The sequence below is a fragment of the Brienomyrus brachyistius genome, chromosome 3 (assembly GCF_023856365.1).
Source record: "Brienomyrus brachyistius isolate T26 chromosome 3, BBRACH_0.4, whole genome shotgun sequence".
Lineage (NCBI taxonomy): Eukaryota > Metazoa > Chordata > Actinopteri > Osteoglossiformes > Mormyridae > Brienomyrus > Brienomyrus brachyistius.
The window spans coordinates 20,976,711-20,992,244 of record NC_064535.1 but is presented as its reverse complement, the minus strand read 5'-3'; the positions used below and the strand labels follow the sequence as shown (position 1 = coordinate 20,992,244).

Here is a 15,534-nt window from a genome sequence, read left to right as displayed (position 1 = left end):
GTGGGGCTAAGGGGGCGGTGATTGACAGGGTACTGCATGATGACGTTTAACAGTATGGGGGGCATCATGTGACTCGACGCTCAGGCTCGAGGGAGGATCAGCTGATACCTACATCCGGGACACTTTCAGCTAGAGGCGACTGCGGAGCTGCTTGCTTGTCCGAAGTTTCACTTATTTATGGGCTTATTTATTGTGGGATAGACGATTTGGTATTGCTGGTGGTCACACTATAATATTACGCCCACTGTTGTTTTGTAGATTTAATCTCTGCCGGATTTGTCCGTTTTTCCTGCTTTGTTCGGCTGGCCAGATAGTTCTCGTTTGAGACTTCAGTCATGGCGCTCAGCGATGCCGACGTACAGAAACAGGTAACCGACGAGCCTAGTTTGCTGCGTCTAAACATGTATAACGTTGAGATGCCTCACTATGTTTTGCGTCAATATTGAACGATATTTTTGCTACTTCTCTTGCTGTCGAAGGTGGTGAATGACAGCATTGCTTGATGATGTTTCAGCGTAGCTGCGTTCTTGGTCAGGTCAGATCAGGTGTGTGGGGGAAAAAAACAAAAATGTCAAATTAACTCGTTTAACTCGTTGATGCCTGAGAGATCTTGACACGCCGCGTTAATCAGATGTTTAAGTTCAATTGTGTCAACAAGGCTTGCAGGTCCATGCGTGAAAATAAGATCGCTTTTGAACCAAGGCTTTTATTGTATCTATTTTGTTCTTAAGCGGTCTTTATTTTATAAGTTATAGTGTAAACTAGCTGACTAGACAGTTCTAGTCGTGAGCGGTGAGGAGGAACATGACCGGGCGTCGATTGTGAAAACCCAAGGTTAGGATTAAAGAGGAACTCCGGTGTATGAGTTTTCCCCCAGTTAAATTAAATCGTGCATTTTATTGACTGCAATCATTCACAGTGGAACTGTAACACAGAAAAGCAATATGTGTTCATCCCGATGACTAAACTGATGACGGCGATTCTTGCCCAGTGTGTTTTGGGTAACGCCATATCCCCACCCTAGCCCCAGCATTAAGGACTTGCATTCCACACTTAAAAGCTAATTGTCTGAGCGAGTTGCTGGTACCTTGTGAATCCTTCAGTATAGTTTCTGCCTTTGTTATATGGGTTTATTTAAATGTCCTTTATAGTAACATAATTTTCTGTTTTACGGTACTGATTTTTCTGTCCTGTATTTATACCATAATTCAAGTTGTCGCATGCTTTAAAAAGCGAGACTGTCATCTGTAGTATTAGGAAAATTAACTGGGTTGCTGTTCGCTGATAGTCACGTGTATGGTTTAACATTATCGAAACAGACCAATCAACCACTGGAATCGATATCAAATGACATTTCTACTTGCATCCTTTGTCACTTATCATTTAGCGCCCCCTGCAGTATCGGAGGATTATCCACTATGATCGCAGCGAGTTAGACTCGTTGTTCAACGATGTAGTTACTGCATTACAAATACAGAGTGCCTTCCGGAGACATCTGACGTTTCAGTGTAATATATTGTGCAAATGAAATTTCTCTAATGCTATGATGATATGTGTTTTGGAGGAAATCTGCAGGAACCGAGTTCAGGTGGAATTTAAGTCTGTGATAGTAATGGCACTTTGACCTGAACGCCAATGTTCCTCCATCGCTGAATGATTCACTATCACTGCCTGTCCCTAACAGATCAAACACATGATGGCCTTCATTGAACAGGAGGCCAATGAGAAGGCAGAGGAAATTGATGCCAAGGTAATGTAAGGCCTGGCGGCTTCCCATCTGAGCAGCTTCCTCCATGCTATTTTCTGTGATCAGGAATTATGGGTGGTAATTTATCCACTTATATTACTGAAGGAATTCATATTAAATGCCCTTGGATTAGACTGTGACAGAAGCACTAAAAAAACGTAGTTGTTTGTTTCCATTCATTTTTCCCCGCTCCCTTAATTTTAAATCACTTTAATTCTCTGTGACTTCCTGATAGTCCCTAACTAGCATTGGAACAGTGTTCCTACAAATTATTGATATGTGGAGTACGGGGAACTGCTTCCATCTGGCCAGGGATCCTGGAGTGTGACTTTGCCGCCCCCTGCAGGCCGAGGAGGAGTTCAATATCGAGAAGGGCCGCCTTGTGCAGACGCAAAGGCTGAAGATCATGGAGTACTACGAGAAGAAGGAAAAGCAGATCGAGCAGCAGAAGAAGATGTGAGTCATGTGCGCTCACACCAGGCAATGTGAAGTGGGGAAACTGAAAAGGGAAGTTGTATTTTCCTCTTTAATATGGAAATGCCACACTTTAGACATATTACATTTACATTAAAAATAAATACTTGTGTACCTCTTTTACCTGAACAATAGAATAGCAGTTATCTGTAAGTATAACTCAGTGATTTGCTAGAGCAGTTCAGGTTAAGTTTCTGGGGTTAGCTGTAGGTCAGCTGGGCTTGAAGCTGAACCAGCAGTGTGTATCCTTTACCATCGTACTAGCAGCTGTTGGTGTTTTGCTTCATCCGTCACAGTCAGATGTCCAACCTGATGAACCAGGCCCGGCTGAAGGTGCTGAAGGCTCGTGATGACATGGTTTCGGTTGGTACCTTTTCCGGCCAGCAGTAACATTTTGATAAACTTTCTGGGATCAGGGTAAAATGTGTTTTGCTTTTGTGTTTGTCTTCAGGACTTGTTAAATGAGGCTCGTCAAAGGCTGGCGGTCATTGCCAAAGACCAGACAAGGTACACCAACCTGCTGGAGGGGCTAGTTCTGCAAGTAAGTGTATCTAATTTGGATGGTGAGCAATCTGAGAACATTCTTGTTTAGTAAGGTTGGTTGTTGTGTGTCGGCACGCTTTCTCACCAGCCCTGGAAAAAATTAGGGGTGTTTCTCAATGTGTACTTGACTGTACTTGTGTACTTCTGACTGTACCCATTTCATGTCACCTTCCATTGCCGAAGACCAGCTCCGATACTTAATAACTAAAGTACAGAAGATGGTAAAAATCCCCGGATGTCATTCTTGCCCAGGCCCAAATATCAAGGATGCATTGGTTGCATCCTCACCAAATCAGACCAGTCCCATGATTCATTGCTCCGCAAGTTCCTTCTTGGGAGGCAAGTTAGCAAGACCACTATTGCCAGGACCGCTAGTACGATAATTGCGTTCTTGGTATTGACAGACTCCTTAGGTCTAGAGTGGGAATCCTCGCCTCATAAAGCTAGCTCCATCTGGCTTCTTTGGTCTGTTGTACGGAAGGATGCTTCTGTTCAGGAACCAGCGTAGGGGTCATGGCTGATTTGCAGTTTTTTTTTTTTTTGTAAATCTCTTGCTGTCTCCCTTTGTTTTCGCTTTCTCTAGGGCTTCTACCAGCTCTTGGAACCCAAAGTAACCATCCGCTGCCGTAAGCAAGATGTGGCTCTAGTGCAGGTCAGCACTGTTTCCATTGTCCTTCTGGAGCTCAGTGATACATTAGCTGGGTCCCTGCATTTAATGCAGCCGTTTCTGAATGGGAGCCCTGCTGTGTTTCTATTCATGCAGGCCGCTATACAAAAAAACATCTCCACCTACAAGGATGCTGTGAAGAACAATCTTGAGGTCCGCATCGACCAGGAGAACTTTCTGTCCCCAGAAATGTAAGAACTTCCTGGTCGCGTTCAGACGTGGCTCTTTGTCTAATCCGATCCTGCATTGATTTTAAGTTGGCGTCTTGGTGTCAGGATCACAGTGCTCAGGTTCTCAGAGCCCTGGAGTGCATTCATGGTCTGGGTCTGACAGCGGTTGTGCTCTTGTGTTCTCTAAGCACCGGGGGCATTGAGATGTACAACGCAGATGGGAAGATTAAGGTATCTAATACTTTGGAGAGCAGGCTGGACCTCATTGCCCAACAGGTAAAGCATGGTTTGTGTGTGTGTGTGAATAACAGAATTAAACATGTATACACACCTGGTTAGTAACTCCATTGCCCAACATTGACCTGTGCCAATGCACAAGAAATCTGGTTATAGTGACTGGGGAAATATGAAACCTTTTGAGAATTATAGTGGGTGGCTGAATGGGATTAACTATAAGATGTCGTTGCACTAACTTGGTTAGTTCTTAGGTAATTGATTGGTAGTGGATTAAACCTGGATGGTTTTAATATGTGTTAATCCCTCCCACCATGGTTTTTGAAACATCTTATTGCTGGTAGAGATGGCACTGAACCGATACCGATACCCAGTGGCACTGATCCAATACCTATCAGTACCGGGCTGATACTGGCAAAAAATGCTGGATTGGATATTTTGGGGCTGAGGAGTAAGAAACCAATCCGATTTTTCCATCAGGTTGGTCTAGCCAGAGAAATGACGAAAATGGGTGTAGCCTTAGCGTGACATACCGTAAACAGAAGTGAGGGTCACGTGATGGCTAGCTGTTCAACATGTGTACGCCGGAGCTGGCATGTCGGCCTTGTAATTAAGGGTGTGACAGTACAGTTTTCCCACGGTTCGTTATCTGTTGTGTTCATTTTGAAAAAGAAGATAATAGCTCTTTTAAAATGGAATACTCTAGCAGCCACTATTGGTTTAACCCTAGACAAGGGCACCGACCGTTTACATGACACGGTTACATGCTAACGAAACATCCCACAGCAAACGTTACACAGTTACGACATTTATAATTAAATCTTGATTTTGGTATGCTGTGTTTGTCTTGGTATCCAGCCTCATTCACATGTTAGCTGTCTTTGCAACCGTGAGATCTCCTCAACCGTAGCTTTTAAACTTTTCTGCCCATAATTTAGCATTTTTTAATAATGGGTTTAAAACTTAGTGCTCCAAATGCTTGTGGTAGTGACTTTGTGTATATCTGGACATAATTTAGATGATGATTTGTACAATATATAAAAAGGTCTTGATAGGAAAATAACCTAAAGTAATTTGATATGCAAAGCGTGCAGTACGGTTTGATTAGAAAATGGTAATAAAATGTCGTCCCTTAGGCTAGCAGACTGTTTTGGATTGAGGTTAGAGGGGCCTGTGTATTATTTGTGAATTTTCACATTTGTGGGGATCTTCCACGCCTATCCATCGCAAAGCATTGATAAACGGGAACAAATATTAGATTGGTATCGGATCAGGCCAGAAAAAAATTATCGTGCCATTTCTTATTGCTGGTGTAGTTCATGGTTGGAATTCCATTTACTCATCTAGTTTCTTTTCACCTCCTCTCTCAGATGATGCCTGAAATTCGAGTGGCTCTCTTTGGTGCTAACCAGAACCGCAAATTCATGGACTAAAATTGGACTAAATTCTTGGCTAAAGAAACACGCTGTATTCTGTGATGTGTATTTCATTATGTACAATATTGTAATTCTCTGTCTGTGTTATATAAAAACACTCAATCAAATTGTTTCTTTATTTTAATACATATACATTTCAGTTTGTCTGTGCACCAAAGGAAGTAATAAGCGATCGTTGTAAATGAACTCGGTCGGTCACATGCACAGCTGTGCCGGAAGTGTGTGTTGTGACCAAGACCGCAAGTCACATGATGTGGACTCACCTGCCATTCAAAAGACACGGTAGGATTGTCCTCTAATTTGCTGAGGTACTGTCACTCAGGGCTGGCTGAATGTTCCTTGGTTTTTGACAGCAGAATTCATGTTACAAGTGGGCAAGAAACCATTTGAAATAAGTGCCCTTTTCCCCTAGTACTTTGATCCTCCTCTCAGTCTATATTCCAGACACCAAGCTGTTTGTGTTCAGTCTGTTTCTATAGGCTGGTGGTCCAGAGGAGACTTGTGTGTGAGGAGGGATGGTGTTTACTGCAGGCATGTGCTTTTCCTTTCCACACTCCCTTTCTTTGCAGGCTGTGTTTGAGTGCTGACCAGTTGTTCCAATACCCCTGTATCTACATAGCCTGCAACTCTCAGTCCTGGCATTGTAAAGAATACCTTTCAATGTAGTCAAGTTCCACATGTCATATATGTCATATATTGTGTGTGTGTGTGTATATATGGGTCTAAAATTAAAGAAACCATACTTGTGCTGGCTTGTTTTTAATATATATAATTTTCTAATTGCTGTAATGAAAGTACGTTGAACAAGATTAGCAGAGAAATTCAGTTCAGTGACGAGCTGGAATCTGACAGAATTCCCTTGGAATTAAATTGATGGTTTTTCCATGTTGATGTCAAAAAAGGAAATGTGAGGTATGAATTTATATGCAGTTGTAGAAAAAGATAATCCCACATTGTGCATTCTGCCCCCTAGTGGACAGAGGTATGTAAGACGGTCCTAATTGAAAGTCTCTTAAACCTTAAGGTTACTTTTCTCAAAGGTTTGGTGCATTGTTTTGATGCATGAATTTTTTTTCCTACCAGTAAGCATCAGTGAAAAATAATGCGATCTTATATATCACTTGAATTCCCTGAAATTAGCAGATTGTACTGTTTTGTGTTACAGTACTGTAGACTTTATTTGATTTATACACGTCTGTAAACATAGCAATTTTTTCACATAACCGTCTAATCCAGTAATCAGTTCATTGAATTTTAATTCACTAATACATTTTTAGCACACATTACCCATAATTCCTGTGGTCAAACTCCCATCCTGAACCCTGACAAATGCTTTATTGCTTTTCCAAGCAAAGATACTGGATGCCAACGTGAGTTTGTCAGCATGATTTCATTTGTGCGTGTGGGTGTGAAACTGCCAGTTTAACTGATTAACCTCAGCGCAGTAGGCCAGCTGCAGACAATGCATAAATGCACAATATAGATGATAAAATGTATACATACATAACTTCATAGATCCTTATTGATTTCTAATCAGTTAACGCACATTACATTTAGTGCACTTGGGTAATTACGGATGTTTTACCAGATATTTTGGCATGAAATATGGAAATTATAGAGCACTAAACTGGGGCAGTCAGTAGTTGGGGACCCAAGCAGCCTCCAAGGCCGGTATTTGACACTTTCGGCCTCACGGTCCCAACAGAGACCTGCTACTTTGCAGAGCAAAATTAGCCACTCATGAGAAGAGTGAGGCTTCGAAAGCTATGATTGGTGGGGTTGTCATGCAAGCTCATTTGCCGACAGACTTTGCTCTCTTCTTATTGGTTATAAATCAGTAATAAACCCGCCCACTGCAGGTCGCAAAGCCTCACTTCACCCATCACTACCATTAGCAGCATTTATGAATACATAAGCGTAGCATTAGCGTGCTGGAGCAAAAGTTAGCGTTCCTCCTCTGCACTCCAAAGATAGTTATACTGTTAGCAGATTAAGCTCCTCTCTTCCCCCTACGCCCTGATCCTTCTTTGCTGCCTTACGCTGTGCTGCAGAACAGCTTTAAGTCGCTACGGCAGCAGCCCCAGCACCCGCTCTCCCACCCCCAGGAAATAGATGCCTTGTGCGATGCCGAAGAGTGGTGCGATCACCAATGCACGGCACGTCGCCCCCTTCAGGAATGCAGACGGGCCCTCCCGGTTCCAGATGCGCCTGTGGGGGAGGGGGAAAGGCAGCCATCTGTCACAGTGGAAAAAATCCCAAGGAACAGGCGGGAGAGATGAAGATACCTGCAAGGCGCATGGCAGGCCAAGCCTCACCGTGTGCAGTCTGTGAGGCCCTGGTAGGAGTCCTCCCCAACACCCTTCTTCAGGGTCTGCAGCCTTGTCTTAATCACTGATGACACACACAAGCACAACAACTGGTCACCAACCAAGCTTTAGCAGAGTCCGCTACATTCATAGGCTCCTTTTCAAACCTTTATGTGTTCCCATCTCAGAGACCTGAGAACTAAAAGCCCTGCAGGGAAATAGGGAAACCCCTTCAGACGGGGATTCCCTGCCTCTGCTATGCTGCTGCCCACACCTTGCAGGCCCCTCCCACCAGCCCCGCCCCTTCCCGATTCTCACCGTCAAGAGGAGTAACGGCCACTGCGGCCACCGAACCGGCTATGCAGCCGGCGACAAAGGACTGTAAGAAGGGGGCCCGCTCCTGCATATCTCCATGGCAACCTTGCTTCCGCCGGCCCAGGGAGTTCAAGTTGGCAAACAGTGGGAAGTAGATCATGGAGAAGGGCACGTCTCTGAACAATAATGATAATAATAATGATAATAAATACATTTCACGAGCAAAGGGGTCTTACTTTTTGCCATGAGCAATATTTGCAGTTCAAGCGCCGGCTGAACCCCTGAGTGAGACCTCCCCCATTGGCATGCGAGTGCGTAACTTTCTGTGTGCATTGGTGGGTGGTCTTTGTTTACATCTCTGGCACTTGAAAAGGCTCTACTGATCAGCATATATAATAAGTGCATTTGAAACAGTTTTTACATACTAAACGTTTGGCATAAGACAATATATACATCAGTGCATATGCATACACCCTAATTTAAGGAATACTAATATAGATAATGAATGCGTAACATTTGTATCCAAGGCTCCCCTTATTTTGGATTCCTGCTCGCCTACCTCAGCAGCGTGGCTCCTGCCCCCCGGTATAACCCAGTCAACCCCCGGGTCCTCAGGAGATCCAGGGCAATATTGGTGGCTGAAGGGCGAGGTGGGGGGGGCTGAGCCGTTGCCACGGAGGGGGCAGCGGGACCCGCAGTTGTGGGGACTGCCTTCTGAGCCGCTGCATCCAACATGAGACAAATATACATCACCAGCTGGGGGGGGGAGGGGTGTGTGCACGAAAGCCGAGGACGTCTCTGCTGCCTTCTCCAACATCTCCACTGCGCTCACCAAGCCTGCCAGCATCCTGAAGCTGGATCTTCAGCATCTCCATGGGTGTGGTCACCACCACCTGACAGGTCCCTGCTCCACAGCCAGCCAAAATCTCCGCCCACAGGGGCAAATTCCTTTGGGACACCGATAGGAAGGGAGGAGGTTCAGGGTCCACACTCCTGACAAGCTCTCAACCGAGACAGGCCAACAGATGCTAATCCCATTTTTAGAGAATGTTACACATACGTCTATCTTCTGTACTTGCTTGTCCTACGCTGGATCGCGGGGGTCCAGAGTCCCTCCTGAAAGCTATGGGTGCAGGGAATAACCCTGGGGGGCCCCCCCAACTCATTACAGGGTACACACACTATTTATACACACAGACAATTTGGTAACTCCAATTAACCTCAGCATGTTTTTGGACCGTGGGGGGAAACTGGAGTACCTAGAGGAAACCCCATGATGACATGGGAAGAACGTGCAAACTCCACACACATGGAGTCAAGATGGCGACTGAAACCCTGGTCCAAAAGGTGTGAGGCAGCAGTGCTAACCACCGAGACATCCCTACAGTACACACATCATAAACGACGCTAATGATAAATCCTCAATACGACCAGATACCTCAAAGTGAGCAAGTGAAGACCCTGGTGTTGAGGTCTACAAAGACTCTCCTGAACTGTGAATGGTGCAGAGAAATACCACGCTACCCGTCCTTGGAGAGCTTCTGCCTGAAGACGTCGTTGGCCGCCAGTTTGATGGCCTTCTCCGGCGTAACGAGGGTGAGGTTAACGGCCGCCCCTGAAGTAACGAACTGGCATGGTTAGGATGACATCATTCGGAACTTTACGGCACCGGCTGTGATGCCAGTGTGCCGGAGTTTTCAGAATGTTGCTGCGACACGATCAAACTACCAAATAACACACCATAGTGGATAAGCACAGAAATGCAGAGATACTTTAATTTATAGAGCAAATGCTTCTAAGTGACACACATTTGACAGAACAGGGTCAGACAGTCCCTGGGGCATTTGGTGTTATGGGCCTTGATCAGGGGCCAACAGTGAAAACACTCTACTGATTACAGGATTTCAACTGGCATCTTTACTACAGACTGCCCCCATATTGATAATATAAAGGTACCTCTGTAAATCCCAAAGTAGCCTTCTGCTCTGATAGTCTTAGTCAAGCAGTCCAGCCTTCAGGCAGCAAAAAAGAAAACCAAGAAAAACGTGAAGTTAGAATGTAATTAAATAGAAATCAAGACTTGAGGTGCTATTTCCCTGTTTTACCAAGAAATACCCACAATCCACTGTAGACCTTTGGCCCCTGCTGGTTCTGGAGACGGGTCTTGGCGAGGTCGATGGGGAAAACACAGGTGACGCCCACCAGTCCTGCCACGCCCCCATTGATCAGCTTAGCCACAAGGCTGCAGGAAAGGCGTGCAGAGAGAGTGTAGGTGACAGGGTCCCCCCTTGTAACCCTTGTGTCATAGTGGCAGAGAATTATCCGGACCCTGGAGACAGTACCTGACTTTATGCTCTGCCATCTCGTCGCACAGGTGATGGACGGCGCTCCGGGCCAGATCTCAGCTTTGATGCTAGTCGGATGCCCTGTAGCCTCTTCCCTGCCCAGCCCGGCACCAATGCACCTCACGTCCCAGCCTCACCACTCTGTCCCCCGGGTCACTGCGCCGGACGCAGCACCTTCCTCGCTCCTGTCTCTTCCTTTAGCTGTAGCCCTCCTCCTTATATCTGCACTGCAGTCACAGTTCCAAAACTCGCCGCTGTGGAAGGGGGGGGGGGTGCCACTTGTCCTCCTTGCTGCTTTCTGACTCCACGTCACAGCACAAAGGCCAAATCCACGCTGATCTCCATAAAAACTAGGAGGGTTCTGGGATGAGGAACATACACGCTAATTGCTTAGCAACCCAGACCGGACTCTATTACAGCCGTTGAAGTACAGTGACACAGGGCTGCCAACTTCGGTTAGCAGGCTGGCGTGAGATTTTCGATTCCAGACGAGTCTGCACACGCATTTACAAGCATGTAACAGTTTTATTACCCTGTAAATAGTCTGTAGGATTTCCTACCCAAACTACCCCAACGCCTTTGATGTAGCTGATTTTAGGTTTATAATGGAATTATATAAGCATACCGTTTCTTGCGTGACCGCGAGTCTGAAAGTCTGAGTGTCACGCCAGATGCGTGAGAGTTGGCAACCCTGGTGACGTTCACATAACCACAGCCAAACCCCCCATATTTCTGGGTCGAGGCACTTGGATCCACATTCACGGAAGGAGCACTTAAAACCTCCCTTAATGAGAACAGTGAGGGAAGTGTAAAATAATCCGTTTTAATGAACTGAAAAGCTTTCCTATCTTTGGTGCACCATGAGCATATCTGAATTACCTATTATGAGTACGTGAATGACTGAAAGGCTGAAAGAGGCGAACACTTATCCTGTTTAAACACTGCCCCAGATCTATATGCCTGCCAAAGCTTCTAAAACAGTTTAAACAACATTTCCCTCTATTACAATCACTCTGATTCATGCTGATAAAAATGTTCCCTCTCCCCTGGCATACTACCCCCCCCCCCCCCCCCCCCCCCAAACGCTGCCCAAAAGAATCAGGAAGCGTCAATGAGGGTGTGTCCCTCACCACACTAAAACACATCTGTAAGACGATGCCCGCCTCACGTGACCCGCACTGCATGCGCTGCAGTCAACGATAACAAAAATTACACACCAAACAGTCTCCCTTTTCCTGCTCTGTCTTTTACTTCTTTCGCTTGTGGTGAATTTTTCTCCAGTCTTTAAAATCAATAATTCTTTTTCTTTCCTTTGTCTCCTCCCAAAATCTTTTTCATCTCCAAAAAACTTTTTACAGCTCCACCCTTTAAGGAAAGACTTCAAAAAGCTCATCTTACATTGAACGATTTGCACCATCCTTCATATCTTCCAACACTTCTTTACGCTCTTTCTCTTCCCCTCACCTCACCTCACCTCACGTCCTCTTCTCTTACCCCCGCCTCGGCTCAGTATTGCCGGTGCCCAGTCACATCTTACACAGAGCCCCGCTCCGCAAAGAAACTTTTTTAAGGCTTCCTCTATTCCTTTGAGCCTACAGCCCGTACTCTACCCGCCTTACGGCGACACCTCCGGCTCCCCAAATTTGCACCCACTCAAAGCGCTGTGGACGGCCCCGCTCACAGGACATGCACAGCTTTATTTATTCCATCCAAAGGGGATTCCTCTCACCGCTTTGAAGTGTATTCCGCGGGTCGGGGGCGATGGTGCGTCCTCTCTCCACTCTCTGCCCACCCCTGGCAAATGAGGCAGAAGTGACCGGAGACCGCCAGCTTCTGTGTGAGCTGCCGCACAAACGCCAGCCTTGTGCTGCCGCGCCGGCCCCTCCTTCCCGTGAAACTCCGGGTCTCCAATACAACAATACAGCCCTCCGCCGACACACACTCAAACACAACGCACATGGAAAGCGGAGTGAGCGTTGCCACGGCAACACAGTCCCTCGGGAATCGCCATGGCAACACGGAATTCCGCCGCGGAACATTGTCGCGGTCACGGGGCGCTCCGCAAACAGCGGCGGGCGACTGCTGTAAAGAGTCAATAATCCATCAACACTAAACTAAATCTTAAGAAAGACCACGTACTAAACTTAATCATAACACATCCACGCTAAGCAAAATAAGTTTTGCAGCGCTACATAATTTCCCATTGCTGTTAAGTACCGGAGCAATACTATTACGTCACAGACGAAATTTTACAATAGATAACAGGAACATTTCGCCATCTTCTATGTGCAGTATAGAACAGTAATTACTAAAAATGTGCTTGTCCTGCAGGAGAGTACACCATAGGGACACTATAGAAGTAGGATATCGACTGGAAGCAGTAATTTAAATCCTCTCCCTCTGTCTGTGGAACCACGTGGTAAATGCTTCCTGTCATTACTCGGTAATTAATGCATCTCTTTTAATCACACCGCCACATATAGTATCGGTTTTCTACACTTGGGCCTTGGTGTGGCCATTGTGGATAGTCCCCAGCGGTAGGAGGGGCTTTCTGTTGAGCTGGTAGACCAGTCTCACCGACTGGACCAATGGGGAAGCCTGGAATGCAGCTAAAGACTTCCAGCTGCAGCAGCGAGTGCACGCAGCTCCATGAGCGATGGAGTATCGGGTTATGCACCAAGCCCCGCCCCCTTCGGCACACTGCAGGCCTGCCTACTGAATGGGGCCGTAGGCTGAAGTCCCACAGTGCCCCTCAGCAAGCCAGCCAGCCAGACTTAGGCACAGAGGATAAAGTGCTCCTTTGGACAAACACTGCTGTGAGTTTTTGTCATGAGGACAAAGATGTCATTATTAGTGACCAGAATGGCACACTACTATGGCTTGATCTGGTGTCATAAGGTTTCAAAGAGTTTCTACACATTTTGTACAGTGTATACTCACATATAGCGAAAGCGCACCATGTTACTGGAGACTGAGTCAGTTATGCCACCAGCAAAAAATGAGAGCAGTTCAACCAGTAAGGCATCCAGGATTATGGGAATGTGGTCTTCATGTGCTCAGTTTCTGTGTTTTATGACTCACAAGACATAGGCTACATTTCATCTCACATTATATCTCATGTTATGTATTTGAACGAAAGCACAACTGTTAATGAAATGACGCTTAAGACAAACTTGCAAACAATGACTGAAAACCAAGCTTCCGCGGCCAAAAAAATGGCCGTGTGCTGAAACCCCAACCGCCTGGAGAAACTTTGCCCGAGTTCAGTAAGCTCTGTCTCCCGGCAACGTGTAAGCAGAAGCTGAAGTCGAAGTTCTCTCGGGACCAGAGACCAGCCCTGAATCGTCCGCGGCACATTAACTCCCTGAGACCAGCGGAGATATGAGCCACCTTGAATCGACAGTGAAACAGGATTCAGCTTGAAAGCTAACCTGCTTGTTGAGTTTCCTTTCACAACTCACTGTTCCCCCCAAAACAAAGAGCAAGAAAAAACCTTGGCATTCCAGGACAATCAGAATACCCAGAGGATCAGTAAAATGTCATCACGAGTCCTTTTCCCTCCGGAAATCCTGGAGTACATTAGGCTCAGTGTAAAGACAATACAGACTGATGGAAGGCAGTGATATTCTTGCACATGGGAGGGCAGTAATTCATGGCAATTTTGAATCAAAACGATTGTTGTTGGCTTTTCTCCAGACAGTGGGATTAAGGTCTGGAATGCCAAGAGAGACACACTTCTCTCTTCACTCACTGCTGTTCCTCTCTTTAGTCCGTTGACTCATTATGACGCTATAATTTTTGTCGTTCCCTGGCCGACAATCATTGTTAAATGAATCCCTGACACATCCAGCAGCACGTCAGTCTTATTGGTTTATGTTCCAGGACCCTATGAGTCTTAACCAGTGTTGGGGAGGTTACCCACAAAAGTAATCCATTACAAGCAGAGGCAGAAAGACCAGACCAATCCAGACCAAGGTTTTGCTTCAACCAACCAATTGAGTATGAAGAGTCACAGAGTACTCAACTGGTTGGTTGAAACAAAACCTTGGTCTGGATTTGTACTTTTTGAACCTGAACTTTCCTCCTCTGTCTGTAATGCATAACTTTTGTGAGTAACGTCCCCGACACTGGCCTTAACAAAGGACATAGTTTTCAGATGCTTAGGTAGTCTGTCCTTCCTCTATTAAATTGGGAGATTATGGGAGGTATTTAATTAACTGATGGTGTTCAGGAAAACCCTCTTACTTTTGTTTAGCAGTGTGTATGGTGTCTATTGTCTTGGAATATGACAGGGGTAGGGAACCAGTTCTATGGAGGGCCAATGTGGGTGCTGGTTTTTGAGATGAGGTTCTCAACCCCAGTCCTGGGAACCCACTGTTGTTGGCTGACTGAGAGGCCATCCCAAAAACTGCACCCACACTGGATCAGGTTCCCCAGGCATGGAATATGGGAACATGAGGGTATGATGTTTGCACTAGAGGTTGCACCTGACCCTTTAATGCAGTTTCTGAACTCAGTCCCCAGGAACTTAGAAACAATCCACATTTCTGCTCCGTCCCAGCTTCTAACACACCTATGTCAGGTATTTGGTGTTCTTGATTGCCTGATAGTTCAGTGCACTGGGTGCTGGGAGTGAACAAAAAAGTGGACTGCCTGAGGGTCCCCGAGGACCTGCTCGAGAAACACTGCTGTGATATAACAGGCTCATGTTCCTTGGCCGGCCACACAGGCCGATCGTCAGACCTAATAACTCCTGTGCTTTTGCCACCCACTTCATTACAGATCCCTGATCGTGTTTGACAGGATAGTGGGCTGATGGCACCATTTAGCGTCTCCAAACAGACCGGTCTGATAAATACAATAAAGCAGCTGAAACCCGACTCGCTAGACCATGATGCTTTTTCATGCAGCTCAGCGGAGCAGGAATTGTGCTCCTTACCCCAATCATTCATCATTTTGGACCTGACCTGGGATCCGAGCGCTTTCTGGACAGTGGCTCTAACATAAACTCCGCTTTTGTGAAGCTAGTCTTTTGTTGAGAGTGGATCAGGCTTAATTTTCCTCTCACCATTTTTGAGGACATTCTTTTGTGGTGTTCAGCAACAATCCTGTTAAGTGTCCATTTGTCCCTGGGGGTGAGGATCAGCTAGAGACCACTGCTCCTCTTCGCTGATGCAGGTCGTCCAGGATTGGCATATGCTGTCATGATTTTGAGATCCTTTACCTTGACCCACGATGTCATTCTACAGTTTTTGTGACCGAAACACCTGCAGTTTGGACCCAGATAATTATGTCTT

At 46.0% G+C, this 15,534-nt stretch overlaps 2 protein-coding genes across 3 annotated transcripts; one reads left to right on the top strand and one right to left on the bottom strand.

The window, feature by feature from the left end:
• The first annotated feature begins 90 nt into the window (after positions 1-90).
• On the top strand, positions 91-6,019 carry LOC125738827 (V-type proton ATPase subunit E 1-like). The gene is made up of 9 exons (XM_049008233.1): positions 91-368; positions 1,685-1,750; positions 2,094-2,203; positions 2,518-2,584; positions 2,673-2,762; positions 3,348-3,416; positions 3,528-3,622; positions 3,790-3,877; positions 5,206-6,019. The coding sequence occupies exons 1-9, from the start codon at positions 336-338 to the stop codon at positions 5,266-5,268; spliced, it is 681 nt and encodes a 226-aa protein (XP_048864190.1). The 5' UTR covers positions 91-335; the 3' UTR covers positions 5,269-6,019.
• A 404-nt stretch (positions 6,020-6,423) lies between these two features.
• On the bottom strand, positions 6,424-12,203 carry slc25a18 (solute carrier family 25 member 18). Of its 2 annotated transcripts, none has more exons than XM_049008230.1 (10): positions 11,967-12,203; positions 10,235-10,598; positions 10,012-10,134; positions 9,849-9,904; positions 9,417-9,507; positions 8,725-8,840; positions 8,452-8,614; positions 7,896-8,068; positions 7,587-7,662; positions 6,424-7,479 (listed from the first exon to the last, which is right to left on the bottom strand). In XM_049008230.1, exons 2-10 carry the CDS (start codon positions 10,252-10,254, stop codon positions 7,338-7,340), a joined length of 960 nt encoding a protein of 319 aa, XP_048864187.1. In that variant the 5' UTR covers positions 10,255-10,598; positions 11,967-12,203; the 3' UTR covers positions 6,424-7,337. The 2 variants fall into 2 exon arrangements, with proteins under 2 accessions (XP_048864187.1, XP_048864188.1); XM_049008231.1 differs by lacking the exon at positions 11,967-12,203 and adding an exon at positions 11,455-11,958.
• Positions 12,204-15,534: the final 3,331 nt, after the last annotated feature.

Coding starts and splice junctions, on each gene's coding strand:
- slc25a18 (XM_049008230.1), bottom strand. CDS start 10,254: ATGGCAGAGCATAAAGTCAG. Junction 8,841..9,416: donor CAGAAGCTCTCCAAGGACGG/GTAGCGTGGTAT, acceptor GGTGTCCCAAAG/GAATTTGCCCCTGTGGGCGG. Junction 8,069..8,451: donor GCAGGAGCCACGCTGCTGAG/GTAGGCGAGCAG, acceptor ATTATTGTTCAG/AGACGTGCCCTTCTCCATGA.
- LOC125738827 (XM_049008233.1), top strand. CDS start 336: ATGGCGCTCAGCGATGCCGACGTACAGAAACAG. Junction 1,751..2,093: donor CAGAGGAAATTGATGCCAAG/GTAATGTAAGGC, acceptor CGCCCCCTGCAG/GCCGAGGAGGAGTTCAATAT. Junction 2,763..3,347: donor TGGAGGGGCTAGTTCTGCAA/GTAAGTGTATCT, acceptor CGCTTTCTCTAG/GGCTTCTACCAGCTCTTGGA.